Source organism: Rhododendron vialii, chromosome 6a (assembly GCF_030253575.1).
Source record: "Rhododendron vialii isolate Sample 1 chromosome 6a, ASM3025357v1".
Lineage (NCBI taxonomy): Eukaryota > Viridiplantae > Streptophyta > Magnoliopsida > Ericales > Ericaceae > Rhododendron > Rhododendron vialii.
Genome location: NC_080562.1, coordinates 27,109,926 through 27,121,657, shown reverse-complemented (window position 1 = coordinate 27,121,657; position 11,732 = coordinate 27,109,926). Strand labels below are relative to the sequence as shown.

Here is an 11,732-nt window from a genome sequence, read left to right as displayed (position 1 = left end):
CTGTTCTATGTTTTCGTATGTAGAAGTTGTAAAAGTGTCGAGACTGGTGGTTAAGGCTGCTCATGACATGGCTCGGGCAGCTTTGCCACATTTTTAGTTTGATTGTTTGGCATTTCTTTCTAATTAAGCTGGATTGGAAAGTTTCCAATTTGGGTTTCGATTCTAAGGGACAAATACATGAGTAATCAATCTATTTCTTCTTGGCCTAGAAATAGGTCTGCTTCTTATCTTTGGAGAAGTATTTTGGACACAAAACATGTTCTTGAAAAGGGTGTGAAATGCATCATTGGAGAGGGAAAATCTGTTAGTATCTAGCATGATTGGTGGTGTGGGGACAAACCCCTAGCCCTTTCCCATCCTGGGGAACATAGCAACTCTACCCAAAAGGTAGAAACTCTGTTAATGGATGGAAATTGTGTTTTGGATGAGATAGCCCAACATGTGGATGTTGACACTTTGGAGGCTATCAGCTCCATCACCATCCCAACTTCCACGCAAACTGCAGATCACTCCACTTGGGTGGGATCTAGGAATGGCAAATTTTCTATTTCTGCTACCTATGATCTTATAAACAAAGAGGACACGGATTTGAAGGGTTGGAAGTGGTTTTGGAAACTTAAAATTCCAAAAAAACTCAAAACTTTTATATGGCTTATTCTCCACAATAGCCTTCCAATAAATCAACTCCGGGCCAGGAGAGGTATTGCAACTTCGGATTTATGTCCAAGATGCAACACCTGCTCAAAAAACATTAAACATTTATTCAGGGAATGTAACAAAGCCAAAGAGCTTTGCAGTAACATTCTCATGAGCCACTTAATGAGAGGGGATTTGGATACTTCTAACCATGTCTGGATGTCCCTTAACTTGCAAAGCAACAGAGACCTAGGGAATGGAAATAATATACCCTGGCACACTATGTTCATCACCACTTTGTGGCAAATCTGGAAGGATAGGAACAGGAAATTTTTTGAGAACATTGAAATGCCCAGCCAAGTCAATGCCAGGAATATCATTTCTTATTCCCAAGAAATTGTAGAAGCTTTCAAGTCCCCCCTCATTACGTACTCTCGGTAGGCATGCCTAATATCTTGGTCTAATCCAACTGCAGATAATATCAAGCTTAACACAGATGGCTGCCGGTACGAAACTAATGAGAGAGGAGGTTTTGGAGGATTTTTCAGAGATCATAAAGGCGACTGGATCATGGGATTCTATGAAATGCGATATTTTTCCTCAAGTTTGGAAGCGGAGATCTGGAGCATTTACAAGGGGCTGGAAATCATATTGGACAGAAAGCTGACTAACGTGACAATCGAATCGGACTCCCTCACAGCAGTTAATTTAATCATGGAACCCAAGCCATCATCCGCAAAGTGTGTTGATAAATGAATCCCACCACATCATGGCTAGGACCAACACCTTGATTGGACACACCTATCGCTCGGCCAACCAATATGTCGATCATCTTGCCAAAATGGGAATCGAACAGACTGATGAGCTTACATTTGTTGTGGACATGCACATTGCCATGAGAGATTTGTTCTAAGAGAAAACCTGAATATCAAGCAAGTGCTAGACTAGTATTAGGTTTAGTTTTTATCTGTAAGACTAATGACTATGTGTGTAACCCTAATGTGGTACTTCGTTTCGTAATCCTTAATGAATTTCCGTTTGATCGAAAAAAAGATTTTATCTGTAAGACTAATGATTATGTGTGTAACCCTAATGTGGTACTTCGTTTCATAATCCTTAATGAATTCCCGTTTGACCGAAAAAAAGATTAATGAGATATATGTGTAGGTAACAGATCCTACTATGGTGAAAAGATACACCTCATCTCAAGAGAATTAATAATGGCATAATAGGATTCACATAAGCCCCAATTATTGACACTATTATGGGCTTATGTGAGAGAGAGAGAGAGAGAGAGAGAGAGAGAGCCCCAATTATTGACACTATTATGGGCTTATGAGAGAGAGAGAGAGAGAGAGAGAGAGAGAGAGAATCTACCTAATAAAACACAAGGGTGTAGGGTCCACATAAATACAAGTTGAAAAAAAGATTGAGATTGATTTGATCTAAGAGATTAGGTGTGCTCTCCAACTCTCTTAAGAAAGTATCCATACTCTTTCAAATATATTTCACAAATGCCAAAAGTTTTTTACCCTCACTCTTTCAAACATATTACACAAATGCCATCAGTTTTTCCCCTTGATAATCATCAGCTTTTTCCTACTCACGTTTGGGTTCTCCGATGATCTGACCAAAAAACCTTTGGGTTCTCCGATGATCTGACCAAAAAACCTTTGGGTTCCTCTAGTAATCTCTCTCTCTCTCTCTCTCATATTTCGAATCCTCCGCTCTTATTAGTGTCACCGGCGACGAAATCTACCGCTGGCATTGGTGTCGAAATCCAATGCTATGTGTGGAAGGTAAGAAGTAAGAACCAATTCTTTGATCCATAATTTTGGGGTAGGTGAGAACCAATGCTTTGATCCATAATAGTTTTAGACTGTTGGGATTTTTGAATCTAACAACTAATTAATGTTCTAAGAGCATTCACAGTGGAATAAGCAAAATAAAAAATTGTTAAAATTAGCAATGTTTTTTTTTTGATCCGCTAATTTAGCAATGTTTGATAAAAAAGTGTTCACATTGGAATAACCAAACCTAGCAACCTCTTAACAACTCATCAAATTTTGGCTCTTCAATAATCAAAGTTAGCAATATTTTGTCAATAACCAAATTTTATCTCTCAATCAAGTACAACATTACACAAAAATCTTCTCTCTCTTCCACTCACTCTCTCTCTCTCTCAACAATGTTTTCAAAAATAATTTTAAAAAACTGTAACTTTCAGATTTCAGAAACTTTTTTTTTTACAAAACTCTTTTATAGAAAACTATTTTTTTTACGCAAAATTTGTTTTTTAAAAACCGTATTTATGTTTTTAAAATTTCAAAACTAATTGTGTAAATACAATTTTTTCAAAATTGTATTTATAGTTTTTAAGTGAACAAAGTGTGTGTTTTGAAAAACTGTTTTTTGTTTCGAAAAACTATTTTTTTTGAACTGTTTCTAACATAAACTGCTTTTTTTCATTCAAAAACTGCTTTTTCAAAAAATATGCGTGAAATGAAGGGAAAAAGTTTGGAGGGCCCATTTTGATTATTGGCAAAAAATAACCAATGTGGGATTTGACATTGCTAACTTTAGTAACCTCTAAATGGATAATCAAAATCTGATGTGGTATGTTTTGATTATTCACATTTACTTATTCCACTGCTGATGCTCTAATATAAACCACAAATTAGAAGCTGTGTCGAAGTCTATATTAGTAATAAAGGAACTGTTGAGTTGTGGTTTATATTAGACTTCGACACAAATTAACGAAATCGACGAAACCCACCCTTCTCTTTGTTCTGTGTGTTTTTCGAAACAGTTGTTCTGGAGAAATTCTGCTCTTTCTTACGTAGTTTTATATTATTGATTATGTGAGTGAAAATATTGGCTTTACTTCTTTTTTTTTCTTCTGTTCAAGTGAGAACAATTCTAACGAGTGGTTTATTTGTTTTTACTTCCAAATAAAGAAGCAATGAAATTTTCTAAATGGAAAGGAAAGGCCATATGTGTAGTCTAAGGGAAAGAAAATTTTTGTTCATCAAGTGGTAGAATTTCACAAACACTTATCCGTCAATGCTTTTGAGCAACTAAAATTTTTGGAGATATCTTGATTGATAAAATAGACACCTTGCATCGAGATATAATAGATTTTGTTGGTCATATATAGGAGTATTTTTTTGGAGAAAACTGTACGATAAACTAACTTTTCATTTTCTCAGCTTAATTAGTATTTTAGAAGGATCATTGGTAATTTGGTTTATTTTGAAGGGTGCTGGAGCAAATAGGGTATTTTAAACAAATTTTCTTTTGTTCATCGTTTGTGTATTTACTTGGATTCTAGCATGGCTAATTCCCTCAAATAATTCTCTTTTATGCCACCAAGAAATGAATCAATTTAGTATTTTGAGCCAATATCAAGATTCAAAAGGTAATTCCAATCGGGGTGGGTAGTGCCGTAAGCACGGACAATTCGCTAGTTAATTAATAAGGGCTTAATATAAAATTTATGCAATTTTATGATGAGAACTTAAATAGGGGCTCCAAACAGGATATTTATTTATTTTCTTATTTTTTTTAAATGGATAAATATCTTTAATAGTAGTATGTCTTTCGATATCTTTTACTAACAGTTAAAAAGTTTAGTTGACTTCATGATGAGTGATTTTAGCACTATTAATTAATCATTCGTTAGTACAAATGTCATTTTCTTATATACTAAAATAAATGTTTAAGAATATAAACATGAATACGAAATGACCACATGCTCACAAACTTCTTTCTTCTAGGGTCACCACTCAGTGAACTGCACGTCTTTGTAGTATATTATAATAGGATTTTGATGATTACTAACATAAGAGAACCTTTTTTTTTTTGGTAAAATGAAGATTTCAAACAACTAAACATAACAGAGTCTGGAGTATTTAGCCCCGCGCTGGCAGTGTCATTACATAATTGTTCCAAATAAAGGAAGGGAGAGAAATTAAAGCAAGATTACTAGGAGATGTCAAAAGCATCTTTAGGCTTTAGCCAGCAAATCCGCATTATGTGTTTCATTAGCATAAGTACTTATCTTTTTGTCTCGTAAAATGAAAAATAAATACTTTTTTTTTTCATACGTTATACATCAGCAAGGTTAGCAGTGTGTTAGTATGTTTGTCAACAGAGGATTCAGAGGCTATCTATAGCCCTGAACCCCAAAGCTACTTCTCGTGGGACTCGAACTCCGGTCACCACTGGGGAGAGAAATGAGACAACCAATTTGATAAGCTTGACTTTTCAATGGAAAATAAGTACTTAAAAAATAAAAACCTTAACGAAACAGGTAACGGAAGAGAAGTTTAAAAATTACTTTGATAATGCTACCGTTTGCCACGTGATATGATAAAAAGATGGTTCCATATGGTTTTGAACTGAAATCTTTTAGTCTTAAGTACGGGGTTTAATTTCAAACTTGCTCCATTTTTTTTTATTTTTCAAATTTTCTAGGCAAGATCAATTGAAAAAGAAAATATTGATCCTGACAAACTAATTCACTAGAGATGAAAAGATTTCAATAAAGACGATTTTTTTTTATGAACACGGGAACAACAATATCAAAATCAAGAACCAAAACTCAACAATGATGACACCAAGTACTTGGGCAATCATATACCGCCCACAACCCAAGGGGAAGAAGAATATTTTTTAATTGGCAAAAGTATAGTAGAAGAAGATTTTCATTTCATTTTGAATTCTGAGATTACAACTTGATGCTGGTATAACTTCTCTTCCTATCTCAGCTATGTACAGGTGCAGATACAACTCAATCGAGAATCACTTCAAATTACAATTCAAATGAACTCAAATTCACTGGGAATGAATGCCAGCTAGGATTCTGACCAACCAACTAACTAAATGCTGATTAATAGAACTATATAAAAATCACTTAAACAGTTAACTTATCTTAACTGTCACTTAATGAGTCTGCTACACGACAAATCTAAACTCAATGTCTGGTGGCCACTCTGATTATTTTCTAAAAATATTCTGCGGCCATAGCTGCAAAACCCCTCTTTTTTTTTTTAAATACAAAGCTCTTCCTTAGAACTACGTCGCATTCAATGAACATGAATCACTCCCATCGACCCCCTCAAGGGCAGAAAGAAAAATTCAGGGCATGATATATCCATGTTAGAAAATAACAAGATGTCAATTAGTCAGGTCAATAAATTTCTTATTCCAATCTGGCTGCTTTTTTTTTTTTTGGTGGTACTTCGGAATTTCATTCAGCTAAAACAGAGAAATAATCCGCATCAAAGGTACAAAGCAAAGATAAAACCTAGCTAGTCCAGGATCTGCCTAATGTTTAAACTAATAAACTATCCCTAAGTAAAGACTCCCTCATGGAGAGGGGAGACTCACATGTTCAGTCCCCCAGACGAGCAAGGTGACAATAACTAAAGCAAGAAAGCTGGCTCACATGTTTGACAAAATCTTAGAACCAATTTGTCACTTATTTATTTGGTGGATGGGGTGCGTTGTTGACCTACAAAAAAAAAAAAAAAAAGAAAGACTTTATGCATCGCCAATCGACAGCCACATCTTTTTTAACATTTTTTCACATTGATGAAGAGAGTGAAAGCGTCTTTGAAAGAAATTCCAAACCCTTAAAATTCTCGAGAGCGATGACTGAGAACGCGCGCGAGCTTAGAACGATGATTGAGAGCGGAAGATCCTGCTGAAAGATTTTGTGACTAAGACACAAACCAAATCAGGCTTCAAAAAACATACTCCCTCCGTCCCTTTTTAAGTGTTCTGCTTCGTAACTCCAACTTATTAAAAAGACATCATCATTATACCTTTCACATCAACTTTTTCCTCCACTTTCCCTACTTACCCATCATCATTACACTTTTACTCACTAACTTTTCAAAATGGAATCTACTTTTAGGGGCAAAATGGAAAATTCACCAACTTTTACCCACTAACTTTACAAAATGGACACTTATTAAGGGACAGCCCAAAATGGAATACTGGACTCTAAAATAGGGACGGAGGGAGTAACAAATATCCTCTATCCTTTCATCTATCCATGTGAGGAAATATGAGTTTATCTCTTAAGATCAAGTAGAAACAAGAGTTTAATTAGTCGGTCTATAAATTTCTCATTCAAACCAGCTGCCTACTAAATCCCTGTTAACAAACAGTAAATTTGTTGTAATGTAAGAAAGCCGGCTCACATGTTTGACGGGTTGTTTGATAACCTAAATTCAGTACTTAAAACTGAATCAATTAAGTAATAACTGATTAAGTATGTTTGATAACCACATTGTATATTACTTAACAAATTAAGTGCAACTTAAAATGTGGGCTAAAAAATTGAAAAAAAAAAGTAGCTTTGAGTTACTTAATTCTGGTTGAATTTGTGTGCTTGCATTCAATCACCGTACCACCACTCCACCACCACCATAATCACCACTCCACTATTATCATAAGTAGCATTAGTAAATTAAGAGAGAATCGGAACTAACATTAATTCATCATTTTTTTTAATTAGTGCTTAATATATTTATCAAATAGCTTTTCAGTCAACTGGAATTGAACCAGAACTATGGGGTAATGTCATAATTAAATATATTGATAATTCATACAATAGTTTTAGCTATTAAAAGAAGAAATACTTAAGTTTTTTAGATTTCAAATTTGAATAATTCAACTCAGTGAGTTATAGATTTTTTTTTGAAAATAACATCTGCGCTGTATCTTAGCCTTCCACACCCCATGTTTGTTTCTTTCGTTCTTCAAGAGAGGGTCTTAACTCTCAAGAGTCTATAATAAGTGAAAAAATATCGTTTTCTTTCAAATAAAATAATGCTCCCAATGAGATGATTAAACTATTATTTTTCACCCATCATCATTCATTTTTCAGCTTTCGATTTTTAGTTTTATCAAACACCCCCTAACTCTTAGAACAAATTATCACTTATTTATTTGGTTGGTCGGCCGGGTACGTCGTTGACCTAAAAAACAAATAAAGAAAGAGTTTGTGCATCGCGGATTAATAGCCTCAGCCTCTTTTACATTTTCTCACATTGAGGGGTACTGACCCCAAACAAAAATCGATTTCCACTCCCTAAAGGTATTTCTCCCTTTATTCGCCTTACCATAACCCACAGAAACGAGATCTACGAATGGACAAACGAAAATTTTGTTCCGGCATAACATCTATTATTTTCACCACCGTCATGTCTAGATCAATCGCCAAGGGATCAATAGTCGGAATAATCTTGGGTGTATGTTTTCTCGTTGGAACTTGCATTTTGCTGTGTGTTTTCGTAAGAAAAAGACAACCAGAGGAACTTGATGACGAGTTCTTTGTCGATACTGTACCGGGGATGCCTACCCGATTTTTATACGATGATTTGAAAACCGCGACCAATGATTTTAACAATAAGCTCGGGGAAGGAGGATTTGGGTCAGTCTTTCAAGGGATATTGAGTGATGGCACCCAAGTAGCGGTGAAGCGTCTCGCCGGTTTAAGTCAGATCAAGAAGTCATTCTTGGCCGAAGTTCAGACAATAGGCAGCATCCACCATGTCAATTTGGTAAGATTGATCGGATTTTGTGCTGAAAACTCTAATAGGCTTCTAGTCTACGAGTACATGTCCAAAGGGTCCTTGGATAAATGGATATTCAAAAGACATCAAGAGCTCACTCTCGGGTGGGAATCCAGAAGGAAGATCATCGCGGATATAGCCAAGGGACTAGCCTATCTCCATGAGGAATGCCGACAGAAAATATATCATTTGGATATCAAACCCCAAAACATCCTCCTAGACGACAACTTCGCCGCAAAAGTTTCCGATTTCGGATTGGCAAAACTAATTGATAAGGACGAAAGCAAAGTTGTAGCGACGTTGGGGGGAACCCCGGGCTACATGGCTCCTGAATGGTTGAGCTCAATTATCACAGAGAAAGTAGATGTCTATAGCTTTGGGGCGGTGGTCTTAGAGATCTTGTGCGGACGAAAGATTTTGGATAGATCTCTGCCAGAGGAAGAGATGCACTTATTAGGTTTATTCCGAAGGAAAGGAGAAGAGGGGCAACTTTTGGATATGGTCGATGAATATAATGCTGATATGAAATCGCATGGAGCAGAAGTGGCGGAGATGATGAAGCTTGCTCTGTGGTGTCTCCAAAGTGATTACAAGAGGCGGCCTTCAATGACAGTGGTGGTTCAGGTCCTGGAAGGCTTCGTTATTGTTGAAGACGATTTGGACTTTAACTTCACAAATGCTCCCGCAATAATAAAAATAATTGCGCCTACTGATGAAGACACGGATGCAATTCTTGATGGCACTACATTATTTGCATCGCATCTGTCAGGGCCAAGGTGAGGCGAGTTTCTAGAAACAGTAATGCTAGGTACAAAGAAAACTTATCCCGAAAAAAAAAATCAGTAGTTGAGAAACTGATTGCCTTTTTCAGAATACTTTCGGCACAAATTTTCTTTGTATGTAGCAACGAAATGACATTCATTTGATGGGGTGTAAATGACGTGTACAAAATAAGTGGTTCCGATGGCACAGGCAAGTTTTCTTTGTATGTAGAGGCAAGAATTGCCAATTATTTCCCACATTCCGAACCAATGTAAAATACAAAACACTTTCCATACTTCAAACAAAAATCATGTGATTGCTTTGGAGTCAATTTTTATTCACTCCCAAATGGTTTCGTTAATTATTAAATTAAAAAATCATTTTATCCAACAAGTACAATCCAGCAAATCCCCCTACATTTTTCAACTGTAGACATCCTAATTTGGCTAAGAAAATATTTAAGCCTCACATTGAGCATTTTTCGATGATGAACATGTTGTCGTGTCTAAGAGTACGAAGTATTGCTTGAACGATTGTGAACTCAAGTTGTTGGAACATCCTCCAAAACCCCTTTCTAAGCCTGATCACACCCTTATCTTCACTTTCTGAACTGGTCGCCACTTTCAGAAGTGGGGATCGCCACTAATTTCTGTCAATCGCTACATATACAACAGATCGCCACTTTCCTTCTCTACCTTAACTGCGCCGATCACGCACTAGTAGCTATACTCATAGAATAGAATGAATGTTCCAATATGATACGCGTTACATGTATACGCATGTAACATGTTCCAATATTCTATCTTCATTCACCTGTAACAATCATACATGTGAATTTCTTGTGTTTAGGATAACTGGGCCCTGCAGATTATTGAACTATCCCGGTTATAGTTGAATCGTAATCCTCACTTGTGAGGTAGATAAACAGACAATCGCCAGTTTTGACACTCCCCGCCACTTTCTTCTGGTCTAGAACCACAACCGCCTTTATCATTTTTGTCAATCGCCTTTCTTTCTGGCGATCGCTGATCTTGGTTTTTCTGCAGAACGTTCCAGAACTAACGATTGACAGAGTTTGTATTCGATTCAAACTCTGCTTTCTTGGAGCGTACTTCTTGTGAGTTGAAGCCCATTGTGGTGCGTGTTACGATGATAAAATCGCAACTCCAACTGTGGGTATATCTACGGCTTAAAAAGTGATAAAATCGTTATTATTATTATTGTTATTATTAATTGAAGTCTTAGGAGACTTCATCGTAAATGGTGCAATTGTGGGTCCAGTGCGATGCGATTCAGATACTAATCAGACGAATTGCAAATTTATACCCGATATTATAGATTTTTCCCCAAAATTCTAATAACATGGTGACGTTGCCCACGATTTTCTAAGTCAACATGAATATTTTGGTATTTTTTCAAGATCGCACTCCGGATAGTTCGAGCATCGCGTTCCGTAAATTATACTCCATAATGTTGTGTCACGTCACGTCACAAATAGAAATGACACAAATTTTATCATTGTTCTCCAACTTTATAGTTGAGTATATCTACGACTTACACCGTACCAATTTTTACTATACATCGATGGAAGAGAATACGAGAATTAGATCGATTATTATTTTTGGTTTGGAGTTAGATCGATTATTGAGGATAACAAGTAGTATTATAACATATATAGAATTTACATGATCAATTACTGTTAGGCATTAGCGAAGCACAAGTCAAATTACATAAAATCCTATGTTCATTCGTCTATCCATGTGAGATAATATGAGTTTCTATCTCGTAATCAAGTAAAACAAGACGTTCAAACTTCAAATTAGTGGGGTTAAACAGAATTTAGAATTCAAACTTGGCTAATCAAGTTAAAATGAGTTGTAAAGAAAGAAAGCTGACAAATTTTAAGGACCAATTCATCACTTATTTATTTGGTTGATGGGGTACTTTGTTCATCTAGAGAAAAATAAGACTTTGATTGTACCCAAAACAAATAAAAAGAAAACTTCGTAACATACATCACCAGTCAACGGACTCTGCTGGTTTTTGACATTTCTCACATTGATGAATGATAGTGGCCACTAAGGGGCCAAACAATAATCAATTTCCACTCCATTTTGGGCTTTCTCCCTTTTCGTCTTTTTTACGCTGGAAATTTCATTTGGGCGAATTTGATTCAAAGTCCAAAGGTAATTCAAGAATTTTCATCTCATGATTCAAGAAAGGGCCAAAATTACCAATCACGTAGCTAGACGTAAGCAGATGCAGCTTGCAAGCTCAAATGACACATCCTACTAAATAAACCAAAAACAAATTCGGGTATAGTCTCAGTCATAAACGTTATCGTAGACAAATTTATAAAAAAAAAACTCCGTTCAAACCCAAAATATATATTTATAAACTCAGATGAATCAACTATAAATTGGTGAGAAAGCACACAAAGGGAAACAAAAAAAAAGACTTCGTGCATCACCGGTCAACAAGAAAAATTATTGGCTAGTCTTATGGGGCACCGCCAAACGCTTGGTGCCCCAATTCCCTTCTCCACTACTAATTTATGTGGAACCCAGAACTAAAAGTATGAATCCATATGAATTTGTGGTGGAAAAGGATAATTACTCCGTCAAAAGACTCGGCTTTTTTGACAGTTCTCACATTGAGTGCAAGTGACCCTTAACAACAATCAATTTTAGACTCCTCTATAGTCTTTCTTCATTTCTTCCCATTTCCCATAGCCCACTGATCAGAAAC

At 36.0% G+C, this 11,732-nt stretch overlaps 1 protein-coding gene across 1 annotated transcript; it reads left to right on the top strand.

Annotated features, from left to right (window-relative positions):
- Nucleotides 1-7,688: 7,688 nt before the first annotated feature.
- Nucleotides 7,689-9,369, top strand: LOC131330004 (G-type lectin S-receptor-like serine/threonine-protein kinase SD2-5). Its single transcript, XM_058363459.1, has one exon. It carries the CDS (start codon nt 7,797-7,799, stop codon nt 9,000-9,002), a length of 1,206 nt encoding a protein of 401 aa, XP_058219442.1. The 5' UTR covers nt 7,689-7,796; the 3' UTR covers nt 9,003-9,369.
- The last annotated feature ends 2,363 nt before the right edge of the window (nt 9,370-11,732 follow it).

Excerpts from the sequence above, each read along its gene's own strand:
- LOC131330004 (XM_058363459.1), top strand. The coding sequence starts at position 7,797 with ATGGACAAACGAAAATTTTGTTCCGGCATAACATCTATTATTTTCACC.